General features: G+C 39.1%; 2 protein-coding genes and 1 long non-coding RNA gene across 4 annotated transcripts in view; 1 reads left to right on the top strand and 2 right to left on the bottom strand.

Moving 5' to 3' along the window:
- The window catches only part of LOC109031262 (uncharacterized), a 599201-nt gene extending 585851 nt beyond the window's left edge, over nucleotides 1–13350 (bottom strand). The window contains exons 1-7 of one of the 2 annotated variants that reach the window (XR_011899679.1): nucleotides 13144–13350; nucleotides 12005–12211; nucleotides 10207–10418; nucleotides 8708–9016; nucleotides 7207–7305; nucleotides 5600–6337; nucleotides 2866–3879 (exon numbers count right to left, since the gene is read on the bottom strand). Coding sequence is in view for 1 of the 2 variants with exons in the window: in XM_072299188.1 (XP_072155289.1) it covers nucleotides 3447–3879; nucleotides 5600–6337; nucleotides 7207–7305; nucleotides 8708–9016; nucleotides 10207–10418; nucleotides 12005–12211; nucleotides 13144–13224 (2079 nt within the window). In the remaining variant the exon portion in view is untranslated. Of the gene's footprint in view, nucleotides 1–1652; nucleotides 3880–5599; nucleotides 6338–7206; nucleotides 7306–8707; nucleotides 9017–10206; nucleotides 10419–12004; nucleotides 12212–13143 lie in introns of those variants that run through there. The other variant, XM_072299188.1, reaches the window with a different exon arrangement.
- A 115-nt stretch (nucleotides 13351–13465) lies between these two features.
- LOC109031263 (uncharacterized) lies at nucleotides 13466–20665 on the top strand. Its single transcript, XR_002008771.2, has 3 exons — nucleotides 13466–13719; nucleotides 14200–14378; nucleotides 20255–20665. It is a non-coding gene; the product is annotated as an uncharacterized lncRNA (long non-coding RNA).
- Nucleotides 19722–23903, bottom strand: part of LOC109031261 (nucleolar pre-ribosomal-associated protein 1) — a 30509-nt gene continuing 26327 nt past the window's right edge. The window contains exons 21-22 of the mRNA XM_072299187.1: nucleotides 22868–23033; nucleotides 19722–21219 (exon numbers count right to left, since the gene is read on the bottom strand). Of these exons, the coding sequence (XP_072155288.1) occupies nucleotides 20897–21219; nucleotides 22868–23033 (489 nt within the window). The 3' untranslated portion in view covers nucleotides 19722–20896. The remainder of the gene's footprint in view (nucleotides 21220–22867; nucleotides 23034–23903) is intronic.

Raw genomic sequence — 23903 nt, 5'->3', positions numbered from 1 at the left:
CGGGATCCTATTGGTGGAAGCGGGTGGTTGCAATGGACAGAGGATGTAGGTAATTGACTAACTAACGGCAACCCACGAGAGACCCGATAGTTAGTCCATCATTTACCCTCTTAGTCTATAAGAACCACCCATTTCCACCAATAGGATCCCTCTTTATCCTTTTTGTCTTCTTTGTCTATTGCTTTATCTATAAATTTCAATAATCAGCCCGCAGGAAATAATCCGGGTGGAGTTGCAGGCTGATTATTTGAATTGATAGACAAAGCGATAGACTAAGAGAGAGCAGGCATAATAGAGCAACCTCTCGGTAGAAGTGGGCGGTTGTAATAGATAAAGTAGATAGGTAATGTAATAGACTAAACAATGGCAACCGCTGAGAGATGCTGCGCTGTGGTTAGTCTACCCGTTGCTTTCTTTATTCATTGCAACCCGCTTCAACCAACAGGATCGCTCACTTACCTTATGTCTTCTTTGTACATCAATTTTCATAATCGGCTCGCCTATACATACATTGGCGTACTTACCCCAAATTTTGGTGATGCCATTTGACCTAACTCTCTGGGCATGAGCACTGAACCGTTTTTTCTTGGTGGGTAGAATAAAGTATGATAATTTCAACTCTACTCCTGACTGATTTTGGTGCCGGCCAGAATTGTAATTGCACCAGCCAGGGGTATAGTTTAGTTGGTCATAAATGTGGTTGATTAACCAATCAACCATACTTGAAGCCAATAGATGAAACTATCTCCCTTCCCCCCCCCCCATGATGATTGGGAGTAGAGATGTACGACGTGCGATTTTCCATAGGACACTCAGAGGTCAACAGTATTTCATGAATGGGGGTGTGCGCGGGGGTAAAAATAGTTAAAAAATTTCGGAAAAAGAATTTTGACGGGATTTTTGGATACGTATTTGAGAATTTTTGAAATAAAATAAATAAAAGAAAAAAAAACCCACTAAAATTGTCGGATTAACCTAAGAATCAACCTATGTTTCATAATTTTCCTTTAATGTTTCATTTTTATTTTTTTTTCTCTGTCCGGAAAATCTTAGGAACATAACACCTTGAGTCTGCCTGTAAATTTTCCCTTATTATGAAAAAATTTGAGCTTACTTTTCAAGGCAGATCATCACTTGGTTTTCTTGCAAAGCAAAATAAAACGTGTCAAGAAAATAGGCAATGCATAATGAAGTTGCTTTGCTTTCGTTAGTGGCTTTCGTTAAAGTACCTCGAAACCTTTTCCCCGATATTTGGATGAGACGTTAGGGGATTTTTCGGAAATGCAAATTTTTTTGAATGATACGTGTACATCTTTCCCTTCAAATTTTTCAAAAGGTTTTTAACCGCAATTTATTCTTGGTCATGGGAAAATTTCCAGATAGTGCATGCATAACCTCTCCTGATTTAAAAACAATCCTAAAAAACGAACGATTTCAGAAAATCGGGCAGCATGCAACAGCTCACACGGTGTTTTTCCTGAGCAGAGCACGGCACTATATCGCGGCACTATCGCGAACAGGAGCTTCGGGAAAATCCCGCATAGCGTGGGAGGGATGGACCAGAGAGGCTGGGTGCAGAACGGGGGGGGGGTAGAGTAAACTGTACTCGGGGGGAGGGTAGGGGGGCGTTTATAATAAATACATGAAATTCATTTATATGGAAATGGGGATACGTGGTATAATATAGGCGCTGGGTAATACTTAGAGGCTGGGTGCTCTGCTCGGCGTCACGCCGCAGTACTAAGCAACAACCGCTTAACTCTCATGATATCACAATATGGATACGTTGTTCTTGACAGTCATGGCAGCGTATCCCATTTGAATCGCGACGTACGCGAGTCTGGAATTCGATGAGCCCTGGGTTTTGCTGTCGGTAATGCATGGCCGGGCTCTTGAGTTTTCGGACTTGGGTCTTTTTTCACGTGGGTTGATTCATTTTTGCTCTTCGCTACAGGAGTCAATGTCTTTGCTTCGCGCCTCGAGGAGCGAGACGCTCAAATTGTCGTTACTGGTTCGCATCCTACGATACTGAGGAAAAACGTCGCATCAACATTTAGACTTTGCCGAACTTCCTTGTAAATAAAATATAAAACACGGTATTTTAACGTTCAAATGTTTATAATACTGAAAAGTCATTTTTATAAATATTCACAAAACTAAAAAATAAAACCAAAGTGTTTCATAGCCTACAGATGTTGCTGTCAATAAATGGTACCAACTTTTGCCACTAAAATAATTTAAACATGTGATAAAATATCAATTTTTTAGAATAGTCACGAGGATTTTTTTCAAAGTTTGATGAGCGTTGTAAATAAATACAGTTTGAAATCTCTGAAAAATTCATGGAAAAACTTTACATGTTTTCCAGAAAATTTGTATTTTATCAGGGGAAGTTTGGCAGCACTCGGGTGACCATAGTCGTTCTTCTTTCGCACGGCAATTCTGCTGAGAAAAACATAGCGTAAAAATTTAGATATCGCCAAATCTCTTTGGATGAAATACGAATTTCCTAGAAATTTTGCGGATTATTCCTTTGAATTCTTCGGATAGTTTCAATTGCATTCTAATTCTGAAAATCTACATATTTCAAGGAAAAAATATCCGTAACTCACTATTAGATATGACCGCAGAAGTTTGCGCCGTCGCGTCGCAACCCGAAATACGTGACATTGTGACATAAAACTGTTTTGCAGATAAACTTATTTGCATTAAAACATGTAATTTTTTTTTTAAATTTTGAGTTGAGAGAGCTTTTCTGCGCAGACTGTCAAGTAATTAAAACTTTAAAAAAAATTTCACTCACTTGCAAAGTAATCAAGTACTTTCGGGCAGACGCGTTTCCAGCGGGCGGTTCACCATCGATACATATTGAATTCAGCGAAACAGATGTGCCCATCTATAAGAGCGATAAACACTCAGAGATGGTTCTCTTAATTACCTTGAGTGGTTTCCGCTGATACATCTTGATCATTGTTTCAACAGATTCAGCCTTAGCTTTCCTTCTGACTCGCCATATTCTAATTTGGTGGATGCGTCCTTGCCTTATGTTTTCAGTGCTAAATTATGTGACATGAGTCTTTTTTCAAAAATAACAGCTCCATGGAATCCTAAGAAACTGACTCATTCCGGAATACATCCCTTAAGCCTCATACTTAGAACTGTTTGTGATGATACCTACTCGAAGTAAAACTAGACCTGAAAAATAGTCGCAATTGTGCAATGCTGCCGTGCTAAGGAAGAACGCCGTATGAACCTTTGTGCGTGGCCAAATTTCTTTCGGCAAAATATGAATTCTCAGGAAAACTTGTAACAATTTTCCGTCCAATTTTCCAGAAAATTTTCTTCGCAATGTGATCTAAAGTATTAGAAGATCTCAAGAAGAAATTTGCATTATTTTTTATGAAAATTAATATTTTAAGAGGGGAAATTTGGCAATTCTCGGATGCTCACACGGCGTTTTTCCTTAGCACGGCAGAATAGGGAACCACTATCTCTGACTCATCCATAAAAACACCTTTTTGCATGGTAAAACTAGCACACATGTTGTTTCCAAAATGAGCCAAAACCAGTGGTTCTCCATTGCAAAATGTTGTCACTGAGCCGCTGGTAGTCCCGTCATTTTTTAGGATCCTCTCTCTTGCGCCCTTCACGGTGTAATTCTTGTGCCCAGCCAGACTGTAAGAGTAGGTGCCATTATCGTGCAAGTAGGCCAGCGAGCACTCCAGGCGTTCGTTGATGGCCAGTCCGACCAGGATGCCCGTTCTCAGCTTCTCCTGCCGAAATATTTCATACCTCTTGTGATCCACGAGCTGCTTAAGCGCATCATAAGCCGTCCCATTTCCACACTCGACACCTACCAGAATTCCTGTTGAATCGTACCTGATTGATTCCATAAAACAAAAGGACAAAATATTATCACTATTTTTTCTCCTCAGGAACAAGCACATGGCCGGATTTACCATCTCGCCGCCCGTGGGCCGCCTATATTTTGCCACCCTCTTCTCATTCATTTTGAAACATCAATAAAAACCATCAAGTGACCGTGCCGGAGGGAGAAGGGTGCATAAGACGCGTTCACTCGTGTTGGACACATTTTTTGCGTAAGCCATGTCAACACTACTAGCGAAAGTTCACGGAACTTTGCGCGAAAGTTCAGTTCCGTAAACCTATCTCTGTGGGGACAAGGCCTTTCATTTGTAAGAAATGAACTAAAAAATTAAGAAAGAACAAACATAAATGTGGTCTAATAATTTTAACTTCCGCCGCCGTACCGCGCTGACCACACTGTGTTTGGCGCAATGCGTGAAGTATTCATGTAGTCTTGTAGGCACTGTGCGTTTCACGCCGGGCCGGCAGCTGTTGACCGTACTGTGTTTGACGCAATGCGTGAAGTATTCATGCAGTCTCGTAGGCGCTAATATGTGTTACATGCCGACCGCCGCGTCGAGGGCTTCTCCTTTTCATCTCAAGTCCTCGTCATCATTTTCTCTTTGCGCCGCGCCGCTCCAGGCCAAATTACGTGTTTGGTTTCTCTCTTAACTCAACTAATTAAAGGTGCGCAGTCATTTGTATCACCGAAATACGACAAAATTAGAAATTAATGAACTCTCAGGAAATGAGAGATTTTGTCACCTTTTCTTGTTTGTAATTTTTTTCTGAATCCGATTTTTTTGTGCCTGCATTTAAAAAAATTGCAAAATCTGCCGCCTCCTAATTTTGCCGCCATGAGCCGCGGCCCATATGGCCACCCCCTTAATCCGGCCCTGATACGAGCATAGTAAAATGAACACCGCAACACCAAATGTAATAACTTTAAGTCCGAGAAAAAAAGATCTCTATTCAATCTAATCACACGAAGCAGATGAGGGTCACGATATGTCCAAGAATAATTTTTGTTCGACCCATAACAAAGAGGAATGAAACTTATGAGCAGTCTGATCATACCTCATCACCAATCTCAAATACTCTTCAGAGGCGTCATTTAAGCCAAATCTTAGGGGGAGGGTAAAATTCACTCGAGGGAGGCTAAAGCAGCTCGGAGCCTCGGACATTGAAAAAAAAAACAAATCTCAAAAAATATTATTGACTTCCTCAAAATTGACCAAAATTTCGCTTTAAAATATGTGTAGACTTTAAATTTCACTATAAGGAGAAAGAGGGAATCGAACCCCTGCATCTTACCGAGTGATATTCTGGTCAGATTTTAATTTCACTCTTAATATTGATTGAAGGTTGTCACCTATAGAAACTAAGAATATTTCAGTCTCAAGCGCGACTGAAAAGTTCAGCTTCGTAAACTATCTCACCCCTAATACTGAATTTTTGCCTCTTTAAACCAAAAATGAAAAGGTTGAAGTTTCCCATGAAGACGAAGAGAATATGCATCACTTTTTTGGGCTCCACTCTCTATATTCGGTGAATAGATTAAACCGTGCTATTTGAACTTTGAATTATCAAATCAAATGGTCGTAATGAACCACAGACAAGTCTCTATCTCCTTGTTTACTTTCAACAGTTTCATACTTTTTTTACTCGTATGAGTTCTTAACTTTTGATTAAAGTCGAACACCTGTCCACCCATAATAATTGAACTACCCACCTCTGCACGAAAAAATCCCGCCTCTTTCTGTCGATGGCCACCTCCGTGCGGACCTGCGGGAACTTCGTGTCGGCTGCGAGATAGACCAGTGAGTGCAAGAGCTCTCGAGAAGTTGCAGGCAGTCGGAAATCAAACAGCCCCAAAACCGCGGTGGCTAGATCCTGGTAGGTCTGGCCGCGATTATCCAACCTGTCTAAGGCCTCGATGTAGTTGTTAACTTGCACGTCCTGGATCCGAAACTTCGATTTGAAATAATCCATTGTCAGCAGGAGTGCCTTGAGATCCGCATCGGCCTCCAGGTTCGGGACGGTTAATCGGTCGCCATCAAGCGAGAACAACCCGATTTCAACTAGATATTGGAGCGCGAGATCCCGGTTGAGCTTGTGGTTCGGGTCGGTGATCATTTTCCGAAGTTCTCTCAGATCACGTTGAACCATTTTCACGGGGGAGATTCTGGTTTGCTCTTCGAAGGCTTCCTCCAGGGTTTTGCCGAGTCGCTCGTAGGAGAGGAGACCTGAGAGGCCCCGTAGCCCCTCCGCTTGGATTCGATGTCGCTTTAACTGGTGAGTTTTGAGGTAGGTTGTTGTCGAGAGTGTGTTGTAGAGTTTTTGTTCCGGGTGGATGGTTTTGTAGCCGCCGTACCAAGCATTCACGTCTGTGTAGTTCAGTTCCCATTTGGTCTCGCGGAGTAATTGGTCTCCCAATGTATGAATGTCCTCTTTGGTTAGGCCGTAGTACCTGAAAATTTGAGAAATCGAAGGGTAAGGGGTCGTATTTAGGGGGGGGGGGTATAAGGAGGGGTGTCGTTACTCAATCAATTCTCCTCCTCAGGGAGGCCTCTTACGCTTTGTGATGGAGAAGATTTGAAGAGGCAATATAGCGCCCTAGAAGGGTCAATTTTTACGCATTTTGAACGAAATGCGAATGTACAGCTTTGGAAGTTTAACCTTGTGAGTAATTACAATAATTTGATTACATTTTGCAATAAGGAACCACTTTCCCTGGCTCTTCCATGAAAGCACCTTTTAGCCATATACCACCAATGGCATATATGTTGTTTCTTAAATGAGCCAGAGATAGTGGTTCCTTATCAAAAAATGTGGTTCGATTCGTCCTGAAAAAAGGGTAAAAACAAAATACTTTTTTTTAAAATTTTAAGATAGGTTTAAACGCGCCTTAAACCTGGACAGAAAATATTTAGAATTTTGTAATTTGTAATATTGTAAGAGTACTTTACAGCGGTACATAATTGTGACTCCTGCTTACAAGGATTTACTCCCGAATCTGTATTGAGTATATTGTAAAACTTCCCTCGGAGTAGTCGGAGTGCATGAAAATTGGACGTTTCATGCCGCTGTGTTAAAGGTACTTCTTACACGTTATATACGATATTTGGACAGTGAACTTCCGAGAATCTCGTAAAATTGTTTCGTCGGTTAAAGAGGCTCTTACTTATGAAAGTAGGTACCTATTAAAGAGTCTGTGCTCTCGGAAATGTTTTGGCCGAGAGACGAATTAGTCCGCTTTGTAAGTGAATTTCCCTTACAAATTGTTATTTGAGTTTTTTTCTACTACATTCAGCAAGTACTTTTACTCTCTTCAGTTACCTCCACAGTTGCTCGTGATCAAAAATGGGTAGATGAACGAGTTTATCAGGATCTATCTTGGTACTGGCAACCACTCGAATCCTCCCCGTCAATACAGACCTGGAAAATTGATTCAAATTAGATTAACATATGTTTGTTCATCGCTTGGACAAAAAAGACATAATTCAGGCAAGAATAATTCTGTATGTTGGTGTCAGCGTCTTTTGCATCATAGCAATTGATACGGCAGTGCAATTGACACGGCAGTTCAATTTTAACGTAATTTGCTCATGATGTACGACGCCCTTACATTTTACCGCTATTGAATGAAATAGCAGGTTGAAAAAGTCTCTCATGTTGGAAGAGCGTTCTAAAAACGAAAGTTGTCTTTGAAATGGAGCCGGGCTTCCCGGTTGTGGTATGGTATTACTACAAAATGAAGGAAAACATATGACTAAGAGGTTACAGAGTCAGTTCACTCTAATTGGTACTGAGTACTATCGAAAAAAAAGATGAAAAAAAAAAAACACCGTGAAAATCTAGGGAAAGCATTCAAAAATATAGCTTACGCTCTTTACATTCAACCCCCTCATAACGCTGCGTCAAGCTGGCAAGACCCCCAACAACCGAGTGCCTATAAGGAGAAATTATGAACACTTGGAGATCAATGCCTGTTTGGCGTAGCCATCTAAAGCTTCGTGGGATTGTCTTGGTTTTAAAAAAATTGATGGACATTATATGCAGATGATTCAAGGTGACTGTGGTCAAGCGCGTCTACTAAGTTTTGAAACCAATGTTGTGCATTACAGGTGTCCGGAAAAATTAGTTTCAAAATAGTTAGATCAATTCAGTTAGTTCAGTTCAATTAGTTAGATCTCTGTTATGCTGAGGTTTGCAGCAGAGGATGACCGTGACCGTTTAAGATTGGCGACAACCCAATTTCACCCAGAGTCACCACCGCTTTTCTGGACTCAATGTTTATGCCCTCTCTATGAAAGTACTGTCCTAGTAGCAGAACCATAGAAGGAAAAGATAAAGATTGGGTGCGAAAGTTAATTTTTTTTTTATAATGCATGCATACAAAAGTGTTAAAAGTGAACACTTTTATGTAACCATTACATAAAAAAAGTCATAATTTTCGTGAGCTTTTCGCAAAAATATTAAACAATCTTATAATTCGAGAAAAGCTCACGAAAATGATGACCTTTTATACATAATAGTTATATAAAAATGTTCACTTTTAAAACTTTCGTATGTATGCGTTATATAAAAAAATAAAAACAATTGTCTATAAAAAAAATAACCTTATCTAGCTTTCATCATTTTTTTATAGTACGGTCAGGTCTGAACTTTGATTTTTTTATATATAAACGTTACACGATTTTTATATAAAACTACCATTTAGATAACAGATATGTTTTTTTACATTTTTTTAGAAAAACAAAAATTTGTTCTGCTTCTAGGGTGGGGGCATAATACGATTCAGGGACAGCCCCAAAATGAGAAAAACTGAAAGCGGAACCTGACAACGTTGGAGTTGCCCTGGATGAGCCGGGTAATGAAGAGCATGACGTTCTCGTAGACGTGGTCGAAGTTCTTCATGTCGAGGGCGGACGACTGGGCCTGGAGAGCTTCGCGCAAGGGAGCGTCGTAGTCGTCGATGAGGACGATGACGTCCCTCTGATGGTGCTCCCGTAGGAGGTACGCGAGCTTTTCGCCTCCTGCAGCCACCTCATTCAGGCTTAGATCCGGCGACTTGCCTCGGTACAACCTCATAAGGTCATCCCTTAACGGCCTCGACAGCCTGGAACTCCGCTCCAAGTAGTCGTGCCTGAGAAATCGCAACACTTTAAACGGTTGAACAATGGAGATGTTGCATGTATGAGGGATTTGCAACTTGACCATTGATTCTTGTGTAAAAGTTCGCGAAAACACGATGGTGCCACTGGTTTTCTCTGAAATCATCTCCCCAGCTCAAAAAAAGCTCTCAAAGTGAGGCCAAAATAGAGGGGATATCCCACCCTACCCCGAGAGTCCACCTCTACATCAAAACGAGCTCTCCATGCAAAAGATAGGGAGCAAATACATTGGCAGGGTTGCCACTTTATTTGGGGACTCTAAAACTGAAAACTCGGCAACCCTGCTAATGTATTTGCTCCCTATCTTTTGCATGGAGAGCTCGTTTTGATGTAGAGGTGGACTCTCAGGGTAGGGTGGGATATCCCCTCCATTTTGGCCTCAACTTGAGAGCTTTTTTTTGAGCTTGGGAGATGATTTCAGAGAAAACCGGTGGCACCATCGTGTTTCTCGCGAACTTTTACATAAGAATCAATGGTCAAATCGCTAATCCCTCACACGTGCAACATCTCCACTGACGTGGAAAATGGTTAAAATTACTTTTTTAAAACTCACCACTTTCACTTAATATATTATGTGAATTATATATTAAGTGAAAGTGGTGAGTTTTAAGAGAGTAATTTTAACCATTTTACATAAAGCTTTCACTGTTTGTTCAAATTGTTCAAATAAATTGAGGTGGAATCTGCCCTTTGTATAGTCCGATATTGATTGATGTATCATGACGCGGGCTATAATGTTCAAATTTGGCAAAACATCAAGTGCCTGGGCAGGCAATCGATAACATATCCTGGATTGTAATTCTGTGATTTTTCCTTTTATTCTTTGAGAGCTAGTTTAGGATATTTCTGAAATATGGTAAGAATTTATTTGGTTCAGTATGATGAATTGCGATACTCATCTCTGACGAGCCTAATAAGATTTTTAGTCTTGTGACTATTTTACAACCGACCTACAGTGCGTTCCAAATTCCCTTAAAATCATTATGTTTTTTTTCCTCAAACACATGTCATATTACTCATTATAGAGAAGCCACATTAATATCATGTCTCAATTTCTCAGGTATTACGTTATTGAAAACCGTCGTTTGCATGACAAGCCTGGAACACATTCTTGACAAAGATGGGCGTACTTAAAAAAAAATTAGGATTTTCTTGTACGAACCTCATATATAATTCAGCAACCATACGACGAAAAGACTCATCGAATTGGGTAATGGAAACAGTACCCATGTTCACGTATATAACCGGAGATTGAGCAAAATGATCTTTGAAAATTTGAGGATATTTTGTTACTATTTCTAGCGGTGGTGTCGCGAAGGTTTCAAAATTTTTCGTCGTGTTCACACTATCGACTGCCTTGCCATCAATGTCAACCTAGAAATTGCGAATAAATAAAGTACCGTTAAATGATTAAAATTAGAATCAGTATAGCTACAATTGACGTTTTCCACGTGAAAGCCAAGAAACAGTGCTTCTTCAAAACATTGGGTATAAATTATTATTTTTATGTGATTTATTTGTCATCAATTACAGATGATTAAACAGAAGAAGAGATTTAGCATCAACATTGTAAGCTTTTGTTTTAATATACGTAATTTAAAGCGTGACAATATTTAGAAATGAGACATCACAAAAATCCTCGAATTGCTGGTAACAAAAAAATCCTAGGCGGGGGTTACAGGATATCATCTGGCCTACTTCAAAAATAGAAAGCGAAATAGAAATGTGCGTAACTTCATCTCATCACGCTTCTAGGTAAATTTCGCCTCACCAGAACTTTACAGGCAGAAAAAGCCACTGGAAACGTAAAAATAGTGTATTTCCTTCGGAAAATACACTAAAAATTCAAGTATTGTTAATTCATTTCCTTTTTTTTTTTGTTTTTCAGTTTGGTTATGCCTTTAAGTGGAATGAGCGATTGGAGTATATTGACATGGAGCACGACGGCGCAGGTGAAATTAAATAAATCATTAAAAAGGAACTAAGTCACGTGTCGGGGGAAAAATATGTGACGTTAAAGAAATAGATTTGAGTTCGACTATCCGCATATTTTCTTATATAAAAAATTGCAATTCAAGGAAAATTATTTTGGATGTGAAAATAGGCGGCGGTGAATGATAACTCTAATATTGAGTCTCCTACCGAAAAAGTACAACTTTAAAGCACCTTTTTTCGGGCTGATCTTGATGTGTGACACGGTTTTTTTTCTGTAAAACTTATAGGCGTAGCTGGAGAACATTTTTTCTATCAGCCATGGCTCCAACTACTGCCCCACGGTGGATCGAGTCAGTACTAGAGGTCGGACAAAATTTGGAAACGTTAAAAGCTTGTAACTACGTATATATAAAATTTTGAGGTTCTGAAAGTTGTCTGATTGGTTTCCTTGTGAAATTTTCTCCCAAAAGCACCCCTTAAAATTTTAAAATGTGGTGAAATGAACATCAAAATTTGCGGATTTCGTCCAAAATTTCATGTCCGACCTCTCTTATTGATTCGATCCACAGTGCGCCCCAAGGAATTCATGCATAGGGCCTCTTAGCTCCAGCGCAAAAATAGGGTGCGGAGAATCTTCCCAAATTTCACATTAGAAAAATGGCTTTCTTAGGATGCATTTTGAATCTCCTCTGGCACCAAATCTGGCTGCATGGAAACTTAAGGCTCAAATCTACCAGTTAATGTTTGAAAAATTGTACCTTGTTATCTAATCAGCCTTGTCTCATATTATGAACTAGAGAAAGGAAATTCGAAGTTAATTATTACTATCCTATTAAGGCTATTTTTTATCGTCAACATTTTTTAAAGGAGGGGGCCAGGGGCACATAATACCGTTTCAAAATTTGGGAGGGGGTGATGATATTTTTTCAAAATTTAGGAGAGCAGATGATATTTTTTCAAAATTAGGGGGAAAGGGCGGGCCTAAATCCTTGATTTTACCATTTCTTTATAAAAGACAGACCTACCTCCAATTCGAGAAATTCTTTTATCATGCGGAGATTCGTCGTTTTTCCAAAACCTTCCGGGGCTTCTATGACTATGTGCTCGGGACCACTCAAAATGTACTCGATCAGTAGTGATTTGTCCACGAATAAAGCCTTGTCCCGCAGCTTAACCAAATCACTGAAATGAGGTCCTGTGTCGTAAAACTGAGCGCCGATCATCGCGGAGACCTGTTGATTAGTAAGCAAACGTTGAAAAATCATGGTGCACACTTAAAAACCCCAAAGTGAAATCCGGAGTACATACAGGGTGGCCCAGACTTACCGGATTTCTTGGCGTCGATTCAAGTTAAAAATTTCCGTACGTTCTGATTCCGATGAAATAATTTCAAAATTTTGACATTAACCCTGACTTTTGAAGTACGGACCCCCCTTTTACGCCCCAAGGGGTGCCAGGGAGGCTCTGGGAACGTGCAATTCGGATTCCTTGGGGTCGATTCCCTATTCATCCCCGCGATTCTAGACTTCGTGCGACCCAAATTAACCGAAAAAAAGGCTTGGTACGGTAAGTCTGGGCCACCCTGTATAACATCGGAGCTCCCAAATAACAGGGGTGATATGAGTGCAGAGTGGTAGCCTTTCCTGCAAAATGAACGAAATCGCTCGGTTTTGAAATTTATGCTGACGGCCCGGATTTTACTCCATATTTATATAATTTCATTTTTTAGGGGGCAAAATAAAAACCGCAGTGAAATATGCTCCGATTTCACTGTGAGAGCCTTTGCTATGTAGACAGCACGGGAGATGGTTCCCTAGATGTCTCTTTCGGGAATATTAGGTAGGAAGGTTAAGCTACATTCTGCAATAGTAACTAATATTTTCGGCTCATTTCACAACTAATGTACATGCTACTGCCTCTTCTATGCAGATGAGTACTTTGGAGAGTGAGGCAAAAAAGTAGCTTCTAGTAAGTGTAACATGTAGTCCAGTTGTCTTAAATTTCTATTTTATTTTTATTTTTTCCCCCTTTCAGTTTTAAGTCTCAACGAGGTGCGTGGCAGGAAAGGGGTCTAAAACCCCCAAATATGTTGTACAGTCCACAAATTGATGTTTTGGCGTGAATATTCGTTTAAGCACTATGATTGCAATCAAATTGCACTCACGGCGGCCGTTTTGGCACTGAGGATGAAAAACAACGAAAGCGAAGCCAGCCGGAGGTTCAAGTTCAACGTAACTTTGGTCATCACGAGGACGGATGGCGGAACTTTTGATTCACTCAAGTCACCACGATCGAAAGGAAAGAAAACGAAATTCTCGTGCAATAAATGTACGGCGAACCCACGATTATTACTTACATAACTCGGGAAGAATTGAGGGGGAGGAGCCGGATTTTTGATTGAACGCCAAGTGGGTGAGCTCTATGAGTTATGACTGATGTAATGCCTTGATAGGGAGTTCCGCTCCATGAGATTCCTCTTTTCCTTTTTCTCCCTCCGTTTTGAACGCAACAAAAGCGGCGGGACCATGCCGCACTCTCTATTTTGGACTGCTTTAAAAATGCTCTCGAAACAGAATTTTACGAGCTTAAACTCTTATAAACTTATACTTCTTTTGCGGAAAAAATATGTTCGCATATAGGTACTTACAACACTTTTCGGTGTAAGGATAAACCGCGTTTTCTGATTTATTTAAGCCCCGCGGTTGGCTCTGTGTTCTTGGGGTGTTGAAACAGCAAGTGGGTAAGCTCAGATTCAATATTTGGTAAATTCTATAGCCTCAAAAATATGTCTGCAAACAGCTTGTTGATTTGACTCCAAGACATTTTTCAGACTTTTTAGAAAAGGGTACCTAGGTAGTTTGTCTTCTCGGAGATGAATGAAGTGACACACTAGTAATTTTATTAAATTTGGACTATCAAGATTTCTGTTTTTAATAGGTATCTTAGGTGATTCTATTTATAATTTATTAAAATTTTAAGTTCAGTCAAACTAATAATTTTTAAAATTATAATTCCCTTCCTGTACCCCATTTTCAATTAATTTTTAACAACGGAGGATTAAACGATGAGTTGCAGGATTTACGATCCTTCTTTTCGGTAGTTTTCCCTTTTTTTCATGGCAAAATGCTGTGGTTTACTTATGTAGCTTTGCTTCAAACAATGTATCATTAAATCTACTTCCTTCTTTCATTTCCTCCCGATATTTTTTTCTGGCAATAAGTAAAGAAAATATCAATTAAGTAGGAAATCACTAGCTGAAATCTACCTAACCAAAACTGGCATTATGAGTTAGCAAACGAGGCCAAGGTGCTACAAACAACTATTCGAGCTTTCAAGCCGCTCACTTTGCCTAATTACAATATTGAAGGCGAACTGGTCGGGAATAGTGCGGAACATGTGGTAAGTAGATTCTTGCAAGATAAATAGGTATGCGCATTTTTATACGCAGATACCCTAATCGGTCTTATACATTAGTTCGTGGAAAACTCAAAAATCAACTTATCTGAATGCAAGTACTCAGGACCGGATTTACCTACCTACTTGCGGCCCATGGGCCGCCTGTATTTTGCCGCCCCTTACTCATTCGTATTGAAACATTAATAAAAAACATCAAGTGAACGTGCAAGCGGGGGAGGGGTGCATAAGACGCGTTTACTCGTGTTGAACACATTTTTGGGGATGCCCTGTCAACACTACTAGCAAAAGTTAAGTTTTGTAAACCTATCTCTGTGCGGACAAGGCCTTCCATTCATAAGAAATGAACGAAAAAATTATGAAAGAACAAACATGAATGTGGTTTAATGATTTTAACTTCCGCCGCCGCGCCGCGCAGACCGCATCGTGTTTGGCGCAATGCGTGAAGTATTCACGCAGTCTTGTAGGCGCCATGCGTTTCACGCTGACCGCACTGTGTTTGGCGCAATGCGTGAAGTATTCATGCATTCTTGTAGGCGCTATCCGTTTCACGCTGACCGCAATGACCGCACTGTGTTTGATGCAATGCGTGAAGTATTCTGTGCAGTCTTGTAGGCGCTGATATGTGTTACATGCCAATCGCCGCGCCGATGGCTTCTCCTTTTCATCTCAAGTCCTCGTCATCATTGCTCTCTGCGCCGCGCCGTTCCAGGCCAAATTGTGTGTTTGGTTTCTCTCTTAACTCGACTAATTAAAGGTGCTGTCTCTTGTATCACTGAAAGACGACAAAATTAAAAATTATTACACTCTCAGGAAATGAGAGATTTTTTCGCCTTTTCTCGTTTGTAATTCTCCCCCCCCCTAAATCCGATATATACTTATACCCACATTTAAAAAAATTCCAAAATTTGCCGCCCTCTAGATTTGCCGCCATGGACCGCGGCCCATGTGGCCACCCCCTTAATCCGGCCCTGCAAGTACTACTTCTACGGTGATTAATATGTGACTGCTCTTAAAACCGAATGAAAGTGGCCAAACTGCGAAAATCAATTCGACGGTAAAAGTCCGCAACCACTTATTTGATTCCCGGCGATTAAGAGGTAGCTGCAGGAATGAGGTGCAGTAGATGCCTTTTATCTACTACCTATCCAAATATTTTTGTCGAAAAAGGGTATCCCAGGATAAGGGCACCAAAATGCCCCTCCTCACGGATTTTGAATTTAATGGTCTAAACCCCTTCAGGAGGTCCTAAAAACATGGTTTTGGGCAATTTTAACCTCCTGACCCCAACCACCCCCCCCTCCAGCCCCGAAAAACCCATTTTTCGGGGAATTTTGGGGTATTTTCACGTTTTATTTCATATCTCCCGCGTTTTTCAATGAAAATGCACCAAAATTTCACCAAATGTACATCAGGGCAATCACATTCTTGGGTAAAAAAATCAAATTTATCGAAATATATTTAGACTCCGAAAAAAAATTCGTGAAAATCGTAAATTTTCAATTTTTTTCAGATTTTAGCGGTTTTAAAAAAAATGAGGACACATACATTTTTTTTTATTGCCTTAAAATGTAGGTAATATACCCAGTTGTTACCAAAAAAAATTTCAAGCCTTCACGCGTGGTGCGTCCCACCGAAAAAATAGTTTTTTTGGCGCCAAAACGGTCAAAATGGCTCTTTTGGCAACGGTTTACTCGCACGCTATCAAGATAGTAACACTAAAATCTCTAATTTTTGGTTTCAATGTTTCAAGAAGCATGCCCTAGTATCGTCAGAAAAGGTTTCAAGTCGATCGAGTCCTTACGCCCCACGTAAAGTACCGGTTTTTGGCGCCAAAATGGTCAACATTCCTATTTCAGAAGAGGTTACTCGCCGTAGGGTGGCCCTTATTTTTGACTTTACGGAATTTAAAGTGCAGAGCCCTGCAAATGGTTTCATTTGATGAGAAAATAACTGGGAAAAAATAACAATGGAGAAAAAAATATTTTAAAACGCGCCTCAAAGAGCCTAAAGTTCCGAGCGTGGCGTGCGAAGACGCGTTTTTTCGTCATTTTGCGAATTTTTTTTCTCCCGTTGAAATGTTTCTGCGGCTTTGAAATTTTTGTAGGTAACATACTTTTTAGAGTACTTTACGAGAAAAATAATGAAATTTACCTCGCCCAATTTAAAATGCCCTTTTTACCTCATCAAAGAGGCCATGTCGTGCGATTTTGCCGATTTTCCCTTACAATCTACCCGCACGGCGCGCGGCGTGTCTTTTTTCCACCTTTAAATTGTTGCTTCGGTTTTGAAATTTTCTGAAGTAGGTATCACATATTTTATAGTAATTCACGAAAAAAATAACAACATTTACCTCGCTACTTTTAAAATACCCCATTTCCCCTTTAAAGTGGCCTCGTTTGGCTGCCAAAACTCGTTCAAGCAAACTGTGCCGGGAGAATGTTTATGAACAATCGACGAAATCGCATGATGTGTGATGGGCGAGGTAAATTTCATTATTTTTCTCGTAAAGTACTCTAAAAAGTATGTTACCTGCAAAAATTTCAAAGCCGCAGAAACATTTCAACGGGAGAAAAAAAATTCGCAAAATGACGAAAAAACGCGTCTTCGCACGCCACGCTCGGAACTTTAGGCTCTTTGAGGCGCGTTTTAAAATTTTTTTTTCTCCATTGTTATTTTTTCCCAGTTATTTTCTCATCAAATGAAACCATTTACAGGGCTGTGCACTTTAAATTCCGTAAAGTCAAAAATAAGGGCCACCCTACGGCGAGTAACCTCTTCTGAAATAGGAATGTTGACCATTTTGGCGCCAAAAACCGGTACTTTACGTGGGGCGTAAGGACTCGATCGACTTGAAACCTTTTCTGACGATACTAGGGCATGCTTCTTGAAACATTGAAACCAAAAATTAGAGATTTTAGTGTTACTATTTTGATAGCGTGCGAGTAAACCGTTGCCAAAAGAGCCATTTTGACCGTTTTGGCGCCAAAAAAACTATTTTTTCAGTGGGACGCACCACGCGTGAAGGCTTGAAATTTTTTTTGGTAACAACTGGGTATATTACCTACATTTTAAGGCAATAAAAAAAAATGTATGTGTCCTCATTTTTTTTAAAACCGCTAAAATCTGAAAAAAATTGAAAATTTACGATTTTCACGATTTTTTTTCGGAGTCTAAATATATTTCGATAAATTTGATTTTTTTACCCAAGAATGTGATTACCCTGATGTACATTTGGTGAAATTTTGGTGCATTTTCATTGAAAAACGCGGGAGATATGAAATAAAACGTGAAAATACCCCAAAATTCCCCGAAAAATGGGTTTTTCGGGGCTGGAGGGGGGGGGGGGGGGGTTGGGGTCAGGAGGTTAAAATTGCCCAAAACCATGTTTTTAGGACCTCCTGAAGGGGTTTAGACCATTAAATTCAAAATCCGTGAGGAGGGGCATTTTGGTGCCCTTATCCTGGGATACCCTTTGGGGGCCATCTGAAAACGTAGAACTCAAACTCTTGCCGCCGCGCAGCATTATTGATACAATGCGTGTTCTTCCGGGTAGAATCGTTGACGCTTTTAGAAGAGAAAATGACGTCGCGGAATCAGGCCAATCAGACTACTAATAACGACATCATTCGACTTTGAAACTCCCCGAACGCGTGTCTCGTTTGCGGCGTTTAAAAATGTCCACTCCTATTTTATTCCTCTAAAGGGGAATATAGATCAAATTCCTTGTTTTTCAGAATTTGCCACGCACACAGAGGATAAAATCATGTTTTTAAGTTTTTCAAGTTTTCGCGGTTTTCAAGTAAACGCAATACTTATGGGAAAAATTGAGAGAGGATGAGGACGCGCGTTGAGGACGGCGCAGAGATACAACTATTCGTGCTTGATGGATGTCCGTGTTGCGTCTGAAAAATTGAAGGCGCGATGGCATGAGGCGTGAACTTGCAATGCTCCGCTCTATGCAGCCAAAGAGGTGTCACTCCGTTGCTCACATTTGCGAGAAAAGCTAAAAAAACGAGGACTGTATTCGACTCGCCTTTCGACTCTATTGACGATCGAATTTTTTCTTTTCTCTAATTTAATGTCTGTTTCTTCTTATAGGATGTATTTGTAGATCTATATCGACGGTGTAAGTCGGCAATCACATACTTCGGATTGCGACGTCGCAGACTTCCTGTCATACATTATTATTTATAAGAAAACTACTCAACGGCAATGCCTTAAAACTACCGTGATTTTTCTTCTTTGTCCAAAGAAAATTCTGCAAAAACTTCGAGGAATGATATCAATTTGCTCTCCTTTAAAAAATTAACATAGAGGCGGAGATTTTCAGACACCGCAAACGAGTTAAGTGATTGCCAACTTACACTGTCGATATATTTATTTAAACAAGGTGGAGAAACGGTGCTGGGTCCACACCATTCACTAATCATCTCCTCTCTACCTTCAAAGATGAGGAATGTAGAAAGGTTATTCGCTTTCTTGAAAAATTAGGTTTTTCGGGATAGGTCCCGACGTGATTGTGGACTTTCACCGTTGAATCATTATGACCTATCATAATGCTTGTGTTGCCAAAGCAAGATGAGAATAGAACACAAGGGGGTGGGATTTCCTTTATTTTAGGTCATGGCCAAATTACTGCACCCAATTTTCAATGCTCTGAAGCTGTCCAGGTACAATGACTGATGTTCTAGAAAGAATATATTTATTATTCTGGATCTTTCGTTAGACAATAATGATAATTTTTTTTAAAAAATCGGTAATTTAATAATAAGTTGACGAATTTTAAGAACTTATGGACTGCCTCTTCTAATTTCATTTTTTTACAGGTTCAAATTTGATGCAAACTGTGGGCTGATTGATGAACTTGGTAGGCAAAGCTATAGACAAAGAATACAAAAGGGATATAGAGAGATCCTTTTGCTGGAAATGGGTGGTTGTAGAGGACATAGGAGGTAGGCAGTAGACTAACTAACGGCAATAACCAGAGTTAGTCCATCATTTACCCCCTGGGTCAACAAAGAACACCGTTTCAACCAATAGGATCACTTCATACCCCCTCCGTCTTCTTTCACTACCGCTTTGTCTATCAATTTCATTCATCAGCCCACTCGACATGTATGGCTTTAGACTCGGGGTCCTTTATAGTTTCTCCTTTTTTTTCGTACTTACTACTAGAGGTGTCTCATTTTACTGCCTCTGAAAGTTGGCGTTCAAGTATGATGTTTGTTTTGGTGTTGGCTGATTTTTTCTTCTTTTTTTTGAGAATGAATGATTGTATCAACTCTAATCTGAGGATAAAAATAGTAATGGTAATAAAAATACTGATGAAAATTTTTAAATTTAATGTTTCATGAATTAAATCTAACGACTTAATTTTTATTTACAATTTTACGCGATTAAAATAAAACAGTTGTACTTAGATGAAATATTGATCACAGATATTGCCTTAAAACTTATTTACTAAGAATTTTATCTTAAGATCCAAACACAGACTTAGAACCGAACTAACAAAAAAAAGTTTAATCTGACTTTTTGCATATTAGCCTTGCGCAGTATTTTGAAAATTGACCAATTAATGAAATTAATTACACAATGTACAGGGTTCTCAATTAGAAATTATCATAGATACAATATTTTTCTGCATCTTACATCCTGAATTAGACTTTTTTGAATCACTATTACAAATAAATTATGGTACAACCCTTCTTTAGGCGCAACTGCAGAAAATTGGTATACAATCATTTTTTACATTCATGATTGGCAGGGGCTAGTGTAGGGACAGTGTTTACAGATGTTCGAGTGTTTGTTGCATACACAGTGAGGATTATTGTGATTACAAAAGGTTTTCTTCCTTCTAGAAAATTCACCTGAGACGCAGGGTCGCAGGAAAATGAGCTAATCGAAATCTATGGTCTAACTGCTGCGCCTGTAAGGCACTTAGGCACATGACAAGATAGGAGGAACAAAACAATGTGCAATTAATGGAACAAATTTAGCCTGAGTGACAATTTTGATCCAGATCAATGATTCTTTTCCTCTCTCTCAGCTTGTTTGTATATGGAAAGGCCAAAGGCTGCCGTCCAATGGCAACCAACAATTGACTAAATGCAGTGTGACGCAGTCCTGCGCAGATACTGAAAACCAATACCTTCTTCTGAGGGATATTGCTAAATGTCTACTGCGTGTGACAGCCAGAAGTAAACAGCATCCAACTCATCTAATGATACGCTAGTTCTAGGCTGATTCCAAGTTAATCAGCCTAATTAAACTTACAGTCTCAGAAGAAAGATGGAGTCAAAAAATTACAGAAACAGAAATTAAATATGAATTGTTAATTCGTTATCTTGTTAAAATGTAACAGATCGCAAGTGAATGAGATCAAACTAAAAATAAACATATTTTTTTCACTGTAGTGATTTTGCTGGTTTTGTAAATTCTGCTCATAATCTGTCGAAGCTGACATACTAACTGAAGTGATAAATAAGAGAGGCAGAGATCTCTTACAAATAATCAACGAATAGAGCCATTAAATTTTGGTCAACGCTCTCTGAATCTTCTACACTTACACTAGGGGAATATTTGGTGCCGTACTTCAGGAAATACTGGCATGTTTGGTGGGTACTGGGTGAGATTTTTGTGGTGATTTTTGTGAGTAAGCTGGATAGAGTTTTGGACTTGATCAACATCCTTGCTTTCCGGCTGGTGAATCGGAGAGACGAGATGAACATGGATAGATAATGACTGTTTAGAGAGGTGACATTCTCAGCCAAAAATAATAAGAGGTTGAGAACAGATCCTGAATACCGGACTGGCAAGTTGGCACCTGAGAAAAAACCGAAGTCTCAGATTATGCGATGAACATGTTGGATCAATACTTACAGCACAGAATACATAGAGCCAAAAAGATGAGTACCCTTTGCATAAGTGATGTGTTTTAAGGGAAAATATGACTGAACTGGCCTGCCTCATTACCGCGTTAAACGAATTTGGAATTTAAATGATATCGCTATTCAGTTCCATTCTTCCTCCTTATGCCTTACTTTTTCTTTTAAAATATCGGCTACTTCCATTAGTCATTATTTGTTAATCAATAACATGCCACTATCCATGCAAAATGATACTGTGGACAGATAAACCTTAAAATTCTACAAGCGGTGTTTGTGAAGAAATTATATGCTGTAGATTCATGCAACAAGCGTTTCGCCATTCAGTACATTCAACAGTTCAAATTAACAGCTCATCTTAACATTCGTTTATTTTAAGAATGAATGAATCCCTGAAAAATTCAAATCTGTTGATTTTCCAAACTTTAGGCAAATGGCAAACACGCCCTTAAATATTAGACCTTAAAAAATTCATCCAAATTCAGGAAAAAGTCTAAAAAAAGGGGGATAGCTCATTTGTTCATCATTCGTGGATCCAAACAACCACTGTCATTTGTTGATCCAGCCATCAACCGTTTCACTGTTTTGTAGATCGACGAAAGATGGACAAATGAACAGTTTCCTTAGACTTCTTCTTGACATTAGGTCAAATTCTTTGGCTAAAATATTTTTAAGAAGGTGCTTGCCATCTGCAAAACGTTTGGAAAAATCACTAGACTTGAATGTCTTGCTAAATCATTTCTCCTTGAAATAAAGTAATCTGAAAACGAACTATTCATTTTTTAAATAATATCATGAAGACAGAAAATAAATTTTAACTGATTTTTTCGAGTCTTATAGACAAAAATTTGTCTTCCTCTTATTTTAAACTAATCTATTTAGTTAAGCTATAGAGATTATATAGTAATTTTTGTATTCTAGGAGTTTAGAAAAGTAGACAGTACACTCAATTTACAGTGATTTTTCTGGATTTTTTTCAACCAAAGAAATACAAGTTCAAGTACAAGTTGCATATTTTGAGCTTCCGTTCAAACATGCATGGCTGAGCAAGTCAAAGTAGCATCAGAAAACATTTCTCTTGTTAACGCCACGATCTTGATCGAATGTTGCCTTTGCCACAATTTACAATCTGCAAAGAGACTGGTGTAGACTGCACAGATAAAGGATCGTGGCAGAGGCTCGCAATCAAGATCCTGGCCGAGGAGAGAAATATTTTCGGACATTGCTTTAGCTTTCACAGCAATGACAGTTTGAATGAAAGCTCAAAATTTGAAACTGACTTTCTCTCCTGTAGGCTAATATCATTAAAAAAAAAAAAAAATGTGGAAATTCCTAAGAACTAATAGAGCACTCTCTATTTTTCAAAAATGCAACAATTAAAAATTGCTGAACGAGCTCATTACGTGCAAGTTTTTAAAAGGAATTTCTAGATCTTTGAAGCAAATTTCCAGACTTTTTTCTGACTTTTGAACTTACCATAAAAAAGCCTGCTTTTCCCAGATTCTCTGGATCTGTAACCACGGTACTTCAATATTATTGGCACAGTCTTTACCTAAGAAATAAGAAAAGAGAAAGAAAAGAACATACCTAAAATGCTCAGTATCTCAGTCAATAATGCAACACATTTTGCAGTGGGTCCTTGCAATGTCCGAATTTCGTGGCTCAGCCAGGACATGAAACCATAGCTTGTGGCCATATAAATAGCTGCGTTTTGAATTTTCACTACGGACTTCATCACGTCAAGGATCAACTCCTAAAATAACAAACCGACAAATGAAGTGATGCAAAACAAGTAATTGTAAAAAATAGAATGAGAAAGACAAGGCGTTTCTTCAGACAGGTATTTTAACAACAACGCAAACTTAATACAGAGAAATGTTCAAACATGATCCATTATAATTTCATTCAAAAGGTCCAACAATTTTTCAGATTTTTTTTCTAAGATTTTGAGGCTGAAAATATCTTCAAAAAAATTTTATGGAAATAGGAAAACTCTGATGATTATCCAGAGATTCTAAAAATTTTAAATGATTATACCAACTTCCTGTTGATGATAATGTACTGTCACAAATGAGCTGAGAGTTTGTGCCATCAAGAAACAGCCACGCTTACTTCAAAAAACGTAGGGAACCAGACTTACAATCTTAACACATGAAAAAAGCTCACATCATACTCAACATTAATTTCACAGCTGATAGATGGTACTTTAATTGGACTACATTTTGCAGCACGGAACTACTATTTCTGGCTAGACCATTAAAGACCTATCTGATAGGGATACTAATAGCACATAAGTTGTTTAAAAAATGAGCGAACAATAATAGTTCCTAATTGCAAAAAGTAATCCAATTATCTAAATGGCCAAATTTCTCTGTCCATGGATGGCCGTTAACTTGAGGCAAACCTTTGAATATGAATCAGATTTCGGGATGTGGGGCAAAATATTAACTTTAGCAATGAGGTCTTAGAAATTGAAGGGTTTTTAATTGTCAAAAAAGGCTGATCACCGATTTTGTTGTGAGACAGAAATGCTGGATCGCAAGGAGTGGATAGTGTTCTGGAATATTTACCCCCCATCATTTATTCCTGTTTAGAATACCAAAAATACTGACTCTCACCAGTA

The sequence above is a fragment of the Bemisia tabaci genome, chromosome 4 (assembly GCF_918797505.1).
Source record: "Bemisia tabaci chromosome 4, PGI_BMITA_v3".
Lineage (NCBI taxonomy): Eukaryota > Metazoa > Arthropoda > Insecta > Hemiptera > Aleyrodidae > Bemisia > Bemisia tabaci.
Note: the sequence above shows the minus strand (reverse complement) of the source record. Positions and strands in the feature narration are given on the sequence as shown.